Source organism: Phyllobates terribilis, unplaced genomic scaffold (assembly GCF_046119375.1).
Source record: "Phyllobates terribilis strain yellow unplaced genomic scaffold, ASM4611937v1 Scaffold_8__6_contigs__length_399053987, whole genome shotgun sequence".
In the NCBI taxonomy this organism is placed as follows: Eukaryota; Metazoa; Chordata; class Amphibia; order Anura; family Dendrobatidae; genus Phyllobates; species Phyllobates terribilis.
The window spans coordinates 182,133,945-182,152,448 of NW_027362768.1; the positions used below are offsets into that span (position 1 = coordinate 182,133,945).

Consider the following 18,504-nt stretch of genomic DNA (forward strand, 5'->3'; position numbering starts at 1 on the left):
TATATATATATATATATATATATATATATATATATATATATATACACATATATATATGTTGTTTTACCTTAGTCCAAAATCTAACTCTATCCCTAACCTAAGTCTTAGTTATAGCCCTAACTCTAACCCAAGTTAAGGTTAAATAAAGGATTTAAAATATAAAATTAATTACATTGTTAGTTTTTTTTAATTGATACAAGACACTTTTTTTAGATTTGGGGACCGCTCTCCCAGAATATCTCTCTTTCCTTTTAAAATCTTAAGGCGCATTCAGACATCCGTACACATCGGTCCATGATCGGACTGCAATGCATGGACTGGCTGCGGGCCTCCTGACCCGAGCGCGACAGCATCATAGAAATATATGAAGAAACATGGTCACTTTGGGAAATCCGCGGCCAGTCCGTGCATTGCTGTCTGATCTTGGACTGAATGCTCCCTTACAAGGAAAAGCAGGGAGTTACAGGAGCGCACAGTGCACATGATCCAGTACTGTCTTCATTTATAAGTGTCTCTATTATCTTGGTTGCTGCCTATGCAGAGTGCAGTAGTGGAGAGATGAGTTTGTGTTAGGCTGCTGTGCTGTACAAAGACAGTGACCGAGATGACAAAGCTCACTTCCTTACACTGAAAACAACTTTGTCAACTTAGTCAATGCCTATGCAGAGCACAGCAGCCGATGACAAACTCATCTCGATTGCAGCGCTCTGCATAGGAACTGGTGGCAGTGACCGAGATCACCAAGCTGCTTTACTCATACGGCTGTGGTCAGTACTCACTGCACCCGTGCGCCGTTCCAAGAAGAGGCATTGCCTTCCAGTGGGGTGGGGAAGGGACCTAAATTTTGCACCCGTGAAGAATTTGGCTCCGGGGGAAACCACTCTGCCCCCTTGCTGCGGCACTGCCTCTTTCTTAAAAACATATTGGGTAAATGAGTTGTTGGTGGGAACGGAGTGTAATAGGATGTAGAAAAAGAGGAATACGGGACAGTTCTGAATCCAAAAACATCTCTCGCCCCTCGGATGGTTCTCGGCAGTAATCATTCATACATAATACCGGTGATTCAAGCAGACGATGTAGAAAGGCGAAAAGTCAACCCAGATTCATGCAACTAGCACACGTACAACCCAACTACAGAGGAGACAATCATATGGGCCATCACCAGGACACAAAGGGAAATTATTTTTTCACCCTAATTAGCCAAAGATGTATCCCAACGAGACAATTTACCCTAAAGTCTCCTAACGGTAGGCAGCCGGCAAATCAGCTCATTACCTTTATTTCCGGGGTTTTCCAGGCAAATAATGATTATAGAACAGTTCTAAAAAGTTATAAACCGAACTTATATGGCTGCATTGGACCAGGAGCCCCGATCCTCCAGAGGACCGATCTATGCCGGGTCCTGCCTTCTGTGTTGGCACACGTGCATGAAGGGGGCTGGCTGCTTTTTTTGAAATCGCTAAATCAGACCCTTTCTCCAATGTAAAGCAAGAAAGGGTCCGGCAGCCCCCTGTTCTGGACGTGTCCTACATCAGCCAAGATCCAGGATGAATCTGCTTCTCGAGGACCGGGGCTCTTGGATTAAAAGATAACTTATTAATGGTTTTCTTTTCTCTGAAAAAAAAGATTTATTGAAAACTTTCACTAGTTAAAGGGGTATTCCCATCGCAGGCATTTTTTGGCATGTCCATGAACAGTTGCCAATCCCACCACTGCTACCCTTGTCAATCTGGAGAACAGAAGTCTACTGAACCCACCCCATAAATGCCATAAGTACCTCCGATGGGAAAACCGATTTAGTTCTTCGAAATAGATATTTGTGAAGCATAAAAAACCAACATAAAGTACAGAAGAAGCTGTAGACTGCTAAAGCGCGTTATTTCGAGCATTAGACCCATTTACGTATTTGCTCTGGTTAGAGGTTCGCCATCTTTCCGTAACCCCCATGAGCTAACTCTATGCAGCCATTTTGTGGGCATCTTCATCTTATCCTATAAAAAAAAAACCAGATCTCGTAACATCTAGAGAGAAGATAAACAGCGATGTCTTGATGGCCATAGTTAGGATCATGGTCATAAGGGCTTGGTCACAGAAGTCAGAAAAGTGGTGGAACCGGAGACCAGAAGGTTTGGAGAAAAGGACAAGGGTAAATGGTCCTTGGGTGCTACAAAAGTATCCGGTTAACTCACATGAAAGTGAGAAAGTTTACGGCCAAGAAAAAGAAGCAGCAGTGCGACACCCAATCTTTTAGCGAGCATTAGAAGAACTTTTGTCCTTCGGGAGGTCATGTTTTTCAGCGATGCTTCATGGGTCAGGTTAAGAAAAAAACTATAAGGCCTGCTATGTTCTTTGGTAGCACCATGGATATGGTGACATACTTTCCATCAAATTTTGAGATGAGCTTACAACTTTAACCCACAAAATGGCTGATTGCATAGAAGTGATGTTAAATTCCAGCTGATGAAGGACACACAAACATATAAAACAGAACGATATAGACATAGACAACGACAGCAGAAGCACTGACAGCCACATTCGAAGATGGCAGATGATATGGCAAAGCAGAGAGAGTACCCAGGCATACTGGAGCGTATGTGGACACTGACCTGAGTTGGTGACAGGACTAGTGGTGGTAGATTCAATAATTTCTACAAAAAGGGAAAAAGAAAAAAACAAAAAAAAACAAAAACAAAACAAGAACAGTTTGGGCATTAATCACACACAATTTATGGAAGACACACACAGAATGAGGCAGGCAACGTGCATGCAACAGACAGGAACATCTTAACAAAGGACATGCCATCATGGTCATAACAATGACGGCCCTTGACCTGCCAGTAACAGAATTATACAAAGTACCCTTTCTGCAGTATGTAGATGTGTTTTAGGCCTCAACCAGTTCACTTTGTAAGCCTCAATCAGTGCACTTTGTAGGCCGTGATTAGTGCACTTTGTAGGCCATGACCAGAGCACTTTATAAGCCTCAACCAGTGCACTTTGTAGGCCATGACCAGAGCACTTTGTAGGCCATGACCAGAGCACTTTGTAGGCCATGACCAGTGCACTTTGTAGGCCATGACCAGTGCACTTTATAAGCCTCAACCAGTGCACTTTGTAGGCCATGAGAAGTGCACTTTGTAGGCCGTGACTAGTGCACTTTATAGGCCGTGACTAGTGCACTTTGTAGGTCATGACCATAACACTTTGTAAGCTTCAACCAGTTCACTTTATAGGCCATGAGTAGTGTACTTTGTAGACCATGACCAGTGCACTTTGTAAGCCTCAATCAGTGCACTTTGTAGGCCGTGACTAGTGCACTTTGTAGGTCATGACCAGTGCACTTTGTAGGCCATGACCAGAGCACTTTGTAGGCCATGACCAGTGCACTTTGTAGGCCATGACCAGAGCACTTTGTAGGCCATGACCAGAGCACTTTGTAGGCCATGACCAGAGCACTTTGTAGGCCATGACCAGAGCACTTTGTAGGCCATGACCAGTGCACTTTGTAGGCAATGACCAGAGCACTTTGTAGGCCATGACCAGAGCACTTTGTAGGCCATGACCAGTGCACTTTGTAAGCCTCAATCAGTGCACTTTGTAAGCCGTGAATAGTGCACTTTGTATGCCATGACCAGTGCACTTTGAGGCTTACAATCAGTGCACTTTGTAGGTCGTGACTAGTGAATTTTGTAGGCCATGACCAGAGCACTTTGTAGGCCATGACCAGTGCACTTTATAAGCCTCAACCAGTGCACTTTGTAGGCCATGAGAAGTGCACTTTGTAGGCCGTGACTAGTGCACTTTGTAGGTCATGACCATAACACTTTGTAAGCCTCAATCAGTGCACTTTGTAGGCCGTGACTAGTGCACTTTGTAGGTCATGACCAGTGCACTTTGTAGGCCATGACCAGAGCACTTTGTAGGCCATGACCAGAGCACTTTGTAGGCCATGACCAGAGCACTTTGTAGGCCATGACCAGTGCACTTTGTAAGCCTCAATCAGTGCACTTTGTAAGCCGTGAATAGTGCACTTTGTATGCCATGACCAGTGCACTTTGAGGCTTACAATCAGTGCACTTTGTAGGTCGTGACTAGTGAACTTTGTAGGCCATGACCAGAGCACTTTGTAAGCCTCAACTAGTGCACTTTGTAGGCCATAAGAAGTGCACTTTGTAGGCCATGACCAGTGTACTTTGTAGGCCATGACCAGTGCACTTTGTAGGCCATGACCAGTGCACTTTGTAGGCCATGACCAGTGCACTTTGTAGACCATGACCAGTGTACTTTGTAGACCATGACCAGTGTACTTTTTAGGCCATGAGAAGTGCAATTTGTAGACCATGACAAGTGCACTTTGTAGGCCATAACCAGTGCACTTTGTAGGCCATGACCAGTGCACTTTATAAGCCTCAACCAGTGCACTTTGTAGGCCATGAGAAGTGCACTTTGTAGGCCGTGACTAGTGCACTTTGTAGGTCATGACCATAACACTTTGTAAGCTTCAACCAGTTCACTTTGTAGGCCATGAGTAGTGTACTTTGTAGGCCATGACCAGTGCACTTTGTAAGCCTCAATCAGTGCACTTTGTAGGCCGTGACTAGTGCACTTTGTAGGTCATGACCAGTGCACTTTGTAGGCCATGACCAGAGCACTTTGTAGGCCATGACCAGAGCACTTTGTAGGCCATGACCAAAGCACTTTGTAGGCCATGACCAGTGCACTTTGTAGGCCATGACCAGTGCACTTTGTAAGCCGTGAATAGTGCACTTTGTATGCCATGACCAGTGCACTTTGAGGCTTACAATCAGTGCACTTTGTAGGTCGCGACTAGTGCACTTTGTAGGCCATGACCAGTGCACTTTGTAGGCCATGACCAGTGCACTTTGTAGACCATGACCAGTGTACTTTGTAGACCATGACCAGTGCACTTTTTAGGCCATAAGAAGTGCACTTTGTAGGCCATGACCAGTGTACTTTGTAGGCCATGACCAGTGCACTTTGTAGGCCATGACCAGTGCACTTTGTAGTCCATGACCAGTGTACTTTGTAGACCATGACCAGTGCACTTTTTAGGCCATGAGAAGTGCAATTTGTAGACCATGACAAGTGCACTTTGTAGGCCATAACCAGTGCACTTTGTAGGCCATGACCAGTGCACTTTGTAGGCCATGACCAGTGCACTTTGTAGGCCATGACCAGTGCACTTTGTAGACCATGAGAAGTGCACTTTTTAGGCGATGAACAGAATACTTTGTAAGCTTCAACCAGTACACTTTGTAGGCCATGAGTAGTGCACTTTGTAGGCCATGACCAGAAAACTTTGTAAGCCTCAACCAGTGCACTTTGTAGGCCATGACCAGTGCACTTTGTAGGCCATGACCAGTGCACTTTGTAGGCCATGACCAGAGCACTTTGTAGGCCATGACCAGTGCACTTTGTAGGCCATCATCAGTGCATTTGGTAGGCCTGATCAGTGTACTTTGCAGGCCATGACCAATGCATTTTGCGGGCCATCATCAGTGCACTTTATAGGCCATGACTAGTGCACTTTATAGGTTCTAGTAACACTGCATGAAATAGACCTCAACCAGAGCATTCTCTAGTGCACTTTGTAGGTCTGAACTAATGCATGCTGTAAATCTCAATGAATCTATTTTTCAGACTAAAATTAGTGAGTTTTGTAGTCCCCAATCACCTCTTGTAGGCCTTTAGCGTTTTTTGTGCTGTGCTCTGTCTATGTAAGCAACAGACTACAGTCGGACAGCACACAGAAAGAACAATTGAGGCTTATGTGCAGGTGCACATGCACCATTTTCCTCACAACTTCAGGTCAGTGTAGAAACACTCTCAGCCTGCGCTAGGCTGGTCTGGTTTATAGACCAGAAAAAAAGCCTGAAAATAGCAGGCAAGTCCTGCACTTGTCCACCACATGGAAGAGCACACAAAAGTGCACACGGACTCATTCCTGTAAAAAATTGCAGGTAAGTGGTCCCCATTTGGAGTACAGATGATGGCAGTGAAGTGTCAGCTCCTGTTTCCTCCGCTGAGTGTTCTAATCAGAACCGTCTCCTCCAGAAGATTATCCCAGAGTTAGTGAGACACAGGAGCTGAGCCATCAATTCCTTCATCTGTACTCCATTGGAGTACATTCTGATAGCAATGAAGCTAAAGCAACAAATTGACTGAGGAAAATTAGGGGTTTGGAAGCCACTTACATAAACTTTTTTTTTTACAGATATGAAGACAAATCCCCTAATAAAGTGATGTGCAAAGTTTTATAATTTTCCAAGCTGGACAAAAAATTATTAAAAAGTAAAATAAAAGCTTAGCTACTTTGAAATTCATTAGTTTCAATCCATGAATATATTTGCTCTCCATCTGAAGCTGCAGGGATTTTAACGTTCCCCTAATTTGGCAGCTGTGCTGGGAATTGTCACTTTGGGGCATTTGATATTGGAAATTTGTATCTTTACTTGACCCATTTAGAACAAATTGTACCAGGAAATGGTCTTTTTTTTAGTAAATCGCAAGTTGGAAAAGACTGAAGGAACACAGAGGTTCTTGAGTGGAACGGTTCAACAATGTTTCCACTTGAAGCTTTTGGAGAAAGACAGACGGGTTTACATGGAAGCTGGGACGGGTGCCAAAACAAAGCGGAGTGGATCTAGGCAACACAATGTCAGGTAGAAGCCGTGTGAAGTGTCAGCCTGAAAGGATTCTTGTGTGTGCGTCTCAGTCACTAACTTTTACAGAGAGACTTCGCTTGGCAAGTTTATTGAACAAAAGTTGGGAAAGTCACACAGATTGTTTAAAGAGACGGGTCACAGAGGCTCTGTGCTGTGACGGTCTAAATATACTTCATACAGTCTTCTAACTCCATGTCACTCCACCAGTATATTACCACCGATGTGTTTATCAAAAAACTTTTATTCTTTCAAAAATTATTATTTATAGTTTGAAAAAGCAACCTACAAAAAACAACACATTTATAGCTGAAGAGGAAAACTAGTATAGCCAGGATTGTTATATGTTAACTTCCAGATTTATTTTCTTTTCCATCCTTTTTCGCAGTTTAGTAAATATATTTTTAATCTATTCATGCTCTCTCATTGGGCGGGATCTTCCTTGTGTGATGTAAGAGTTGTGCTGTTTGTACAGGCTCCTCCTGGTGTGATGTCAGAGCTGTGCTGTGTGTACAGGCTCCTCCTGGTGTGATGTCAGAGCTGTGCTGTGTGTACAGGCTCCTCCTGGTGTGATGATGTCAGAGCTGTGCTGTGTGGACAGGCTCCTCCTGGTGTGATGTAAGAGCTGTGCTGTGTGTACAGGCTCCTCTTGGTGTGATGTCAGAGCTGTGCTGTTTGTACAGGCTCCTCCTGGTGTGATGTCAGAGCTGTGCTGTGTGTACAGGCTCCTCCTGGTGTGATGTCAGAGCTGTGCTGTGTGTACAGGCTCCTCCTGGTGTGATGTCAGAGCTGTGCTGTGTGTACAGGCTCCTCCTGGTGTGATGTCAGAGCTGTGCTGTGTGTACAGGCTCCTCTTGGTGTGATGTAAGAGCTGTGCTGTGTGTACAGGCTCCTCCTGGTGTGATGTCAGAGCTGTGCTGTGTGTACAGGCTCCTCTTGGTGTGATGTCAGAGCTGTGCTGTGTGTACAGGCTCCTCTTGGTGTGATGTAAGAGCTCTGCTGTTTGTACAGACTCCTCTTGGTGTGATGTCAGAGCTGTGCTGTGTGTACAGGCTCCTCTTGGTGTGATGTAAGAGCTGTGCTGTGTGTTCAGGCTCCTCTTGGTGTGATGTAAGAGCTGTGCTGTGTGTTCAGGCTCCTCCTGGTGTGATGTGAGAGCTGTGCTGTGTGTACAGGCTCCTCTTGGTGTGATGTAAGAGCTCTGCTGTTTGTACAGACTCCTCTTGGTGTGATGTAAGAGCTGTGCTGTTTGTACAGGCTCCTCCTGGTGTGATGTAAGAGCTGTGCTGTGTGTACAGGCTCCTCTTGGTGTGATGTCAGAGCTGTGCTGTGTGTACAGGCTACTCCTGGTGTGATGTAATAGCTTTGCTGTGTGTACAGGCTCCTCCTGGTGTGATGTCAGAGCTGTGCTGTGTGTACAGGCTCCTCCTGGTGTGATTTAAGAGCTGTGCTGTGTGTACAGGCTCCTCTTGGTGTGATGTCAGAGCTGTGCTGTGTGTACAGGCTCCTCCTGGTGTGATGTAAGAGCTGTGCTTTGTGTACAGGCTCCTCCTGGTGTGATGTAAGAGCTGTGCTGTTTGTACAGGCTACTCCTGGTGTGATGTAAGAGCTGTGCTGTGTGTACAGGCTCCTCCTGGTGTGATGTAAGAGCTGTGCTGTGTGTACAGGCTCCTCTTGGTGTGATGTCAGAGCTGTGCTGTGTGTTCAGGCTCCTCTTGGTGTGATGTCAGAGCTGTACTGTGTGTACAGGCTCCTCTTGGTGTGATGTAAGAGCTGTGCTGTGTGGATAGGCTCCTCCTGGTGTGATGTAAGAGCTGTGCTGTGTGTACAGGCTCCTCCTTGTGTGATGTAAGATCTGTGCTGTGTGTACAGGCTCCTCCTGGTGTGATGTCAGAGCTGTGCTGTTTGTACAGGCTCCTCTTGGTGTGATGTCAGAGCTGTGCTGTGTGTACAGGCTCCTCCTGGTGTGATGTCAGAGCTGTGCTGTGTGTACAGGCTCCTCCTGGTGTGATGTAAGAGCTGTGCTGTGTGTACAGGCTCCTCCTGGTGTGATGTAAGAGCTGTGCAGTGTGTGCAGGCTCCTCTTGGTGTGATGTAAGAGCTGTGCAGTGTGTGCAGGCTCCTCTTGGTGTGATGTCAGAGCTGTGCTGTGTGTACAGGCTCCTCCTGGTGTGATGTCAGAGCTGTGTTGTGTGTACAGGCTCCTCTTGGTGTGATGTCAGAGCTGTGCTGCTTGTACAGGCTCCTCTTGGTGTGATGTCAAAGCTGTGCTGTGTGTACACGCTCCTCCTGGTGTGATGTAAGAGCTGTGCTTTGTGTACAGGCTCCTCTTGGTGTGATGTAAGAGCTGTGCTGTGTGTACAGGCTCCTCTTGGTGTGATGTCAGAGCTGTGCTGTGTGTACAGGCTCCTCTTAGTGTGATGTCAGAGCTGTGCTGTGTGTACAGGCTCCTCTTGGTGTGATGTAAGAGCTGTGCTGTTTGTACAGGCTTCTCTTAGTGTGATGTCAGAGCTGTGCTGTGTGTACAGGCTCCTCTTAGTGTGATGTCAGAGCTGTGCTGTGTGTACAGGCTCCTCTTGGTGTGATGTAAGAGCTGTGCAGTTTGTACAGGCTCCACTTGGTGTGATGTCAGAGCTGTGCTGTGTGTACAGGCTCTTCCTGGTGTGATGTAAGAGCGGTGCTGTCTGTACAGTCTCCTCCTGGTGTGATGTCAGAGCTGTGCTGTGTGTACAGGCTCCTCCTTGTGTGATGTAAGATCTGTGCTGTGTGTGCAGGCTCCACTTGGTGTGATGTAAGAGCTGTGCTGTTTGTACAGGCTCCTCTTGGTGTGATGTCAGAGCTGTGCTGTCTGTACAGGCTCCTCTTGGTGTGATGTCAGAGCTGTGCTGTGTGTACAGGCTCCTCTTGGTGTGATGTAAGAGCTGTGCTGTGTGTACAGGCTCCTCCTGGTGTGATGTAAGAGCTGTGCTGTTTGTACAGGCTCCTCCTGGTGTGATGTCAGAGCTGTGCTGTTTGTACAGGCTCCTCTTGGTGTGATGTCAGAGCTGTGCTGTTTGTACAGGCTCCTCCTGGTGTGATGTCAGAGCTGTGCTGTTTGTACAGGCTCCTCTTGGTGTGATGTCAGAGCTGTGCTGTTTGTACAGGCTCCTCCTGGTGTGATGTAAGAGCTGTGCTGTGTGAACAGGCTCCTCCTGGTGTGATGTCAGAGCTGTGCTGTGTGTACAGGCTCCTCTTGGTGTGATGTAAGAGCTGTGCTGTGTGTACAGGCTCCTCCTGGTGTGATGTAAGAGCTGTGCTGTTTGTACAGGCTCCTCCTGGTGTGATGTCAGAGCTGTGCTGTTTGTACAGGCTCCTCTTGGTGTGATGTCAGAGCTGTGCTGTTTGTACAGGCTCCTCCTGGTGTGATGTCAGAGCTGTGCTGTTTGTACAGGCTCCTCTTGGTGTGATGTCAGAGCTGTGCTGTTTGTACAGGCTCCTCCTGGTGTGATGTAAGAGCTGTGCTGTCTGTACAGGCTCCTCCTGGTGTGATGTAAGAGTTGTGCTGTTTGTACAGGCTCCTCTTGGTGTGATGTAAGAGTTGTGCTGTTTGTACAGGCTCCTCCTGGTGTGATGTAAGAGTTGTGCTGTTTGTACAGGCTCCTCTTGGTGTGATGTCAGAGCTGTGCGGTGTGTACAGCCTCCTCCTGGTGTGATGTCAGAGCTGTGCTGTGTGTACAGGCTCCTCCTGGTGTGATGTAAGAGCTGTGCTGTGTGTACAGGCTCCTCCTGGTGTGATGTAAGAGCTGTGCAGTTTGTACAGGCTCCACTTAGTGTGATGTCAGAGCTGTGCTGTCTGTACAGGCTACTCCTGGTGTGATGTCAGAGCTGTGCAGTGTGTACAGGCTCCTCCTGGTGTGATGTAAGAGCTGTGCTGTTTGTACAGGCTTCTCCTGGTGTGATGTCAGAGCTGTGCTGTCTGTACAGGCTACTCCTGGTGTGATGTCAGATCTGTGCTGTTTGTACAGGCTCCTCCTGGTGTGATGTAAGAGCTGTGCTGTTTGTACAGGCTTCTCCTGGTGTGATGTCAGAGCTGTGCTGTTTGTACAGGCTCCTCTTGGTGTGATGTCAGAGCTGTGCTGTTTGTACAGGCTCCTCTTGGTGTGATGTCAGAGCTGTGCTGTGTGTACAGGCTCCTCTTGGTGTGATGTCAGAGCTGTGCTGTGTGTACAGGCTCCTCCTGGTGTGATGTCAGAGCTGTGCTGTGTGTACAGGCTCCTCTTGTTGTGATGTCAGAGCTGTGCTGTGTGTACAGGCTCCTCTTGGTGTGATGTAAGAGCTGTGCTGTGTGTACAGGCTCCTCCTGGTGTGAAGTCAGAGCTGTGTAGTTTCTACAGGCTCCTCTTGGTGTGATGTCAGAATTGTGCTGTTTGTACAGGCTCCTGTTGGTGTGATGTCAGAGCTGTGCTGTGTGTACAGGCTATTCTTGGTGTGATGTCAGAGCTGTGCTGTTTGTACACGCTCCTCTTGGTGTGAAGTCAGAGCTGTGCTGTGTGTACAGGCTCCTGTTGGTGTGATGTCAGAGCTGTGCTGTGTGTACAGGCTCCTCCTGGTGTGATGCAAGAGCGATGCTGTTTGTACAGGCTCCACCTGGTGTGATGTCAGAGCTGTGCTGTTTGTACAGGCTCCTCCTGGTGTGATGTCAGAGCTGTGCTGTGTGTACAGGCTCCTCTTGGTGTGATGTCAGAGCTGTGCTGTGTGTACAGGCTCCTCCTGGTGTGATGTAAGAGCGGTGCTGTTTGTAAAGGCTCCTCCTGGTGTGATGTCAGAGCTGTGCTGTGTGTACAGGCTCCTCCTGGTGTGATGTCAGAGCTGTGCTGTTTGTACAGGCTCCTCCTGGTGTGATGTCAGAGCTGTGCTGTTTGTACAGGCTCCTCTTGGTGTGATGTCAGAGCTGTGCTGTTTGTACAGGCTCCTCCTGGTGTGATGTCAGAGCTGTGCTGTTTGTACAGGCTCCTCTTGGTGTGATGTCAGAGCTGTGCTGTTTGTACAGGCTCCTCCTGGTGTGATGTAAGAGTTGTGCTGTTTGTACAGGCTCCTCTTGGTGTGATGTAAGAGTTGTGCTGTTTGTACAGGCTCCTCCTGGTGTGATGTAAGAGTTGTGCTGTTTGTACAGGCTCCTCTTGGTGTGATGTCAGAGCTGTGCGGTGTGTACAGCCTCCTCCTTGTGTGATGTCAGAGCTGTGCTGTCTGTACAGTCTCCTCCTGGTGTGATGTCAGAGCTGTGCTGTGTGTACAGGCTCCTCCTGGTGTGATGTAAGAGCTGTGCTGTGTGTACAGGCTCCTCCTGGTGTGATGTAAGAGCTGTGCAGTTTGTACAGGCTCCACTTAGTGTGATGTCAGAGCTGTGCTGTCTGTACAGGCTACTCCTGGTGTGATGTCAGAGCTGTGCAGTGTGTACAGGTTCCTCCTGGTGTGATGTAAGAGCTGTGCTGTTTGTACAGGCTTCTCCTGGTGTGATGTCAGAGCTGTGCTGTCTGTACAGGCTACTCCTGGTGTGATGTCAGATCTGTGCTGTTTGTACAGGCTCCTCCTGGTGTGATGTAAGAGCTGTGCTGTTTGTACAGGCTTCTCCTGGTGTGATGTCAGAGCTGTGCTGTTTGTACAGGCTCCTCTTGGTGTGATGTCAGAGCTGTGCTGTTTGTACAGGCTCCTCTTGGTGTGATGTCAGAGCTGTGCTGTGTGTACAGGCTCCTCTTGGTGTGATGTCAGAGCTGTGCTGTGTGTACAGGCTCCTCCTGGTGTGAAGTCAGAGCTGTGTAGTTTCTACAGGCTCCTCTTGGTGTGATGTCAGAATTGTGCTGTTTGTACAGGCTCCTGTTGGTGTGATGTCAGAGCTGTGCTGTGTGTACAGGCTATTCTTGGTGTGATGTCAGAGCTGTGCTGTTTGTACACGCTCCTCTTGGTGTGAAGTCAGAGCTGTGCTGTGTGTACAGGCTCCTGTTGGTGTGATGTCAGAGCTGTGCTGTGTGTACAGGCTCCTCCTGGTGTGATGCAAGAGCGATGCTGTTTGTACAGGCTCCACCTGGTGTGATGTCAGAGCTGTGCTGTTTGTACAGGCTCCTCCTGGTGTGATGTCAGAGCTGTGCTGTGTGTACAGGCTCCTCTTGGTGTGATGTCAGAGCTGTGCTGTGTGTACAGGCTCCTCCTGGTGTGATGTAAGAGCGGTGCTGTTTGTAAAGGCTCCTCCTGGTGTGATGTCAGAGCTGTGCTGTGTGTACAGGCTCCTCCTGGTGTGATGTCAGAGCTGTGCTGTTTGTACAGGATCCTCCTGGTGCATTGTAAGTTCTGTGCTGTTTGTACAGGCTCCTCCTGGTGTGATGTAAGAGCTGTGCTGTTTGTACAGTCTACTCCTGGTGAGATGTAAGAGCTGTGCTGTGTGTACAGGCTCCTACTGGTGTGAAGTCAGAGCTGTGCAGTTTGTACAGGCTCCTGTTGGTGTGATGTAAGAGCTGTGCTGTTTGTACAGGCTCCTCCTGGTGTGATGTCAGAGCTGTGCTGTTTGTACAGGCTCCTCCTGGTGTGATGTCAGAGCTGTGCAGTTTGTCCAGGCTCCTCTTGGTGTGATGTCAGAGTTGTGCTGTTTGTACAGGCTCCTCTTGGTGTGATGTCAGAGCTGTGCTGTTTGTACAGGCTCTTCCTGGTGTGATGTAAGAGCTGTGCTGTGAGGACAGGCTCCTCCTGGTGTGATGTTAGAGCTGTGCTGTTTGTACAGGCTCCTCTTGGTGTGATGTAAGAGCTGTGCTGTGTGTACAGGCTCCTCCTGTAGTGATGTAAGAGCTGTGCTGTGTGTACAGGCTCCTCCTGGTGTGATGTAAAAGCTGTGCTGTTTGTACGGGCTCCTCCTGGTGTGATGTAAGAGCTGTGCTGTGTGTACAGGCTCCTCCTGGTGTGATGTAAGAGCTGTGCTGTGTGTACAGGCTCCTCCTGGTGTGATGTCAGAGCTGTGCTGTTTGTACAGGCTCCTCCTGGTGTGATGTAAGAGCTGTGCTGTTTGTACAGTCTACTCCTGGTGAGATGTAAGAGCTGTGCTGTGTGTACAGGCTCCTACTGGTGTGATGTAAGAGCTGTGCTGTGTGCACAGGCTCTACCTGGTGTGATGTCAGAGCTGTCCTGTGTGTACAGGCTCCTCTTGGTGTGATGTAAGAGCTGTGCTGTGTGTACAGGCTCCTCCTGGTGTGATGTAAGAGCTGTGTTGTCTGTACAGTCTCCTCCTGGTGTGATGTAAGAGCTGTGCTGTGTCTACAGGCTCCTCCTGATGTGATGTAAGAGCTGTGCTGTGTGTACAGGCTCCACTTTGTGTGATGTCAGAGCTGTGCTGTCTGTACAGGTTCCTCCTGGTGTGATGTCAGAGCTGTGCTGTGTGTACAGGCTCCTCCTGGTGTGATGTCAGAGCTGTGCTGTGTGTACAGGCTCCTCCTTGTGTGATGTAAGAGCTATGCGGTGTGGACAGGCTCGTTCCTGGTGTGATGCAAGAGCGGTGCTGTCTGTACAGTCTCCTACTGGTGTGATGTCAGAGCTGTGCTGTTTGTACAGGCGCCTCCTGGTGTGATGTCAGAGCTGTGCTGTGTGTACAGGCACCTCCTTGTGTCATGTAAATGTGTCACCCTGGCCTGGATGCCACAAAATGTATTAAAGCTGTGTCTGAGAGCAAGGGGGAGGTTCTCTAGTCAGGGGAACATTAGCATGCAGTACCTCCTGTCTCAGGCCAGTAGGGGGAGCAAGCTGCCCCTATAAAAGCTGGTACTGGGGGCAGGGTTAGGGAGAACTGGATGGCCTGTCTCAGCATTGAGACTTGTCCCAGAGCAGAGCAGGGACAGACAGTTGCACTGCACCTAAGAGGAAGTGTGGCAGGAGGAGAGCCACAAGCCAGAGACAAGAGGCGAAGAGAGCCTGTCTTGGCAGATAACGGACTTAATCTACCAGACTTTGGTGTCTGAGGCTGGGAGGATTCTACATCCTCCAGCAGATAACCAGTTCGCAGGGGACTGTATATTCCTTGGCCTAAGAAGCCTGGAGGCCCTGCCACAACCGAAGGGACCAGCAAAGCCGTACAAGGCTGGGAGCAGAAAGGAACCCACGTCGCAGGCCATACAGGCGAGAATACACGGAAAGCTCGGAAACGTGGGCTGTTACCCTATAACGAGGAGATAGCCAGAAGGAGCACAGAAAGCACGGTAGGCCTACACCCTCACCCTGACCAGGGCCAATTTCCCCGTTGCTCTCAGACATCCAGGTCCCCTCCTAGCTGGGACTGTTTATGGGTCAGTTTATCTGTTTTAGTAAAGACCCTGGACTGCAACCTATTGTCTGTGTGCTCCTTCGCGCCTCCAGCACTACCGGTACTGGGACTCTCACCACCATCACTCCCACCATCCACCACACTGCCCTGGGGCCGCACTCTTCCCGTGGGGAGTCACACCATCCCAGCTGCATATATCATTAGCCCCAGCGGTCTGCCCTGCAGCGGCGGTTCCTAATGACCGCAAATCCACGGGTGGCGTAGTCGGACATAATCAATAGCACATAACGGACTACCACTGGCCTGACCACCCTGAGCCACGGAACCAGGTTGCCACCACTACTCCCATCGTTCCCAGACTGCCCGGATCCGAGTGCCCCACGGCCCAGGGGGCGAGTCAGCTTTGGCGTAGTCGGCAGGATTTCGTGCCCGCAACCACCGGGTACTGCGTGCCTGAAAAAGACTTTTGTAACTTACCTATGGCAAAGTTTCCCGCCGTCCGGAGTCGTTTCCCGCCATCCGGAGCCGATTCCCGCCATCAGACGCCATCTTGGACCGTTTCCCGCCGTCTTCTGCCGTCTTCCCGCCATCCGCAGCTGTTTCCCGCCATCGGACGCCATCTTCAGGACGCCGCGCGGGAAGAAGAGGGGCGTGGACGTCCAAACCGTGCGAGATCAGAAGCTCCGCCCCACGCACCGACGCTGCGCAAGGTCCTGGAAGGGAGAGAGAGCGACGCTGACGTCATCAGGTCGCGACGCCAGGTCCTCATCCATAGCAGCAGCAGCGGAGCCGCGGCCTACAGAAGATGATCGTCGGAAGGTAGGCCATGCTTAACTAGGGGGGAGGAAGATGTCGGACACAGAGGCGCCCACTACCACCAACGCAGCTGCAGCAGCGGTAATGCCCTTTTCCTTGCCCTACATCCCTGGAGCGGCCTGGCTGCCCAAATACTCAGGGGAGCCCCATGCCCTAACTGACTTTAAAGAAAGGCTATACAGTTTGTTCCACGTTTACCCCCTGACAGAGGAGCAGAAGGTCAGCATATTGACAGGGCAGTTAACTGGCGCAGCCCAAAGGGAGGTAAAATCATGGCCCACTGAGGAGAAAAGGACTGTGAAGGGTATTCTGGCCCGGCTGCGGGGTACCTTTGACACACGTACCTCCGCTGAGATTAAAATGAGGTTCTATGGATGTAAGCAGCGGGCACAGGACAGCATCAGAGACTATGCCCTAAATCTGCAGGAAGCCTTGAGGGCTATTCAACAAACTGACCCTGGCAGTGTGCAGGAAACGGATAAACTGCTAACAGAACAATTCATAGAAGGTCTGCTGTCTAGCGCCCACAGGGCCCAACTGCGCCTCATGTTCTTTCAGAACCCCGACCTGACCTTTGCCCAATTTAAGGACAGGGCCATAAGGGTGCTCCGTGAATCTGCAACCAGTGGCGCTATAAACCCCCGGCGCCCTGCTATCACCTACCACCAGGAGGCGGCGCCCTCCTCTATGGACCCCGTGGGGGCTGATGCACAGGACCTTAACCAAGCACCGTCGAAAGACCTGCACCACCAAGTCCAGGAGCTGACCAGGAGCGTCGCGGCGTTGACCAGGACCGTCCAGGCTTTGCAAGTGGACCCGTCAAGACCCATCGAGCTGGCTTCAAGTCCGGAGGATGTCCCGTGGCGTCGACAGAGGAGAATCCCGTCATTCCGAGGGAGGCCCACAGACTGCTACGCAGAGGATGGACAGCCCATTTGCCGTCGATGCAACCAGCCCGGACACATTTCCAGGTACTGTAATTTAAACGGGTCCAACCTGGGGCAGAGGGCCAACCCCCAGGCATAAGATCACCAGGCCCTTACAATTGGCGTAATAAGTACGTTGGGGGGCGCCCGGTTTTACCCGTGGTGCTGGATGGTATCCCCATGAGCGCCTTGCTGGATACTGGGTCACAAGTAACCACTATCCCTTATGTACTTTTTAAGCAGTATTGGACTGATGCTGATATCACACGGTATCCAGACAGTAACTTGAGCATCATCGCCAGTAATGGCTTACCCGTGCCGCAGATGGGGTTCAAGGAGATGACCATTAAAATTGGTAAAGTTGAACTGCCGGCACAGGGAGTAATTATTGTGGACATTGACCGTCGTGAAAGTCACCCTAAAATAACTGTGGGTACTAACGTAATTGAAAATTGTCTTTCATAGGTAATTGTAATCTTACAACAGGTGGCGGTGAATGCTAGTTCCAGCCAACAGAGAGTCCTCAACAAGGAGATAAAAGCCCTGATGAGACGGCAGCAGGTAGAACTGTCTGGTGGTGAGATCGGTAGCGTAAGACTGAGTGACCCATTCCCCATTTCCATGCCTCCCAAAAGTGAAATGATGATCTGGTGTCGGACTGCAATCGGGTTGAGAGGTAGAGACTACCAAGCCATGGTAGAACCCGTGTACTCAGACAGCAGGCCCACCATTTTGACAGCCCGGGGGGTGGTTGATGTCCGTCATGGGAGGGTGCCCGTCCGCATCCTCAACATTGGGGAGAGGGAAGTACACTTACCCAGGTACGCTACACTCGCCAAACTGTTTGTCGTCGAACACAAAGCTATCAGGGCCGTGGAACCCTTGCCTCCATCTCCACAGGCGGAGGGTAATGGCTCCCAGAAACAAAAGGAGGACTGGTGCCAGAAACTCCACGTGGGTGCTGACTCCACTCCCCTGCACCAAAAACAAGGAGTCTACTGGGTGGTACAGGAGTACGAGAGAGTCTTTAGTAAGCACCCGCTGGACTTCGGCAGAGTAAAAGGGATAGAACACCACATCCCCACAGGGAGCCACCCACCGATAAAAGAAAGACACAGACCTGTACCCCCTGCACACTACCAGAACGCAAAGGGCATGCTAAGAGAGATGAAAGAAGCTGGGGTCATTAGAGACAGCTGTAGCCGCTGGGCAGCCCCCTTGGTTCTGGTCAAAAAGAAAGACGGCACCATGAGAATGTGCGTAGACTATAGACAAATCAACCGTATCACCCACAAAGACGCGTATCCGCTGCCTAGAATAAAGGAGTCTTTAGCCGCACTAAAATCAGCTAACTTCTTTTCTACTTTGGACCATACTAGCGGGTACTGGCAGGTTCCTGTGGCAGAGGCTGACAAGGAGAAGACCGCCTTCACCACCCCGATGGGACTGAGTGAGTTCAACTGTATGCCTTTCGGGCTCTGCAATGCACCAGGGACCTTCCAGCGGCTGATGGAATGCTGTCTAGGGCACCAAAACTTCGAGACGGTCCTCCTTTACCTGGACGACGTGATCGTCTATTCGAAAACCTACGAGGACCATCTAAAGCACCTGGCCGAGGTGTTCGAAGCCCTGGCAGGCTATGGCCTGAAGGTGAAACCATTGAAGTGTCACCTGCTGAAACCAAAGGTCCAGTACCTAGGGCATGTGGTAAGCGCGGAAGGAGTGGCCCCCGACCCTGACAAGGTCACGGCAATCAAGAGCTGGCCAAGCCCCTCGAACATCAAAGAGGTGAGACAGTTTC

The 18,504-nt window shown here is 49.7% G+C and overlaps 1 protein-coding gene across 2 annotated transcripts in view; it reads right to left on the reverse strand.

The window, feature by feature from the left end:
• The window catches only part of NEGR1 (neuronal growth regulator 1), an 897,440-nt gene that overhangs the window by 104,971 nt on the left and 773,965 nt on the right, over nucleotides 1-18,504 (reverse strand). Inside the window, exon 7 of one of the 2 annotated variants that reach the window (XM_073643895.1) lies at nucleotides 2,607-2,648. The exons of the other annotated variant lie outside the window; for it this stretch is intronic. Coding sequence (XP_073499996.1) covers nucleotides 2,607-2,648 — 42 coding nt within the window. The remainder of the gene's footprint in view (nucleotides 1-2,606; nucleotides 2,649-18,504) is intronic. 2 annotated transcript variants of the gene reach the window in all.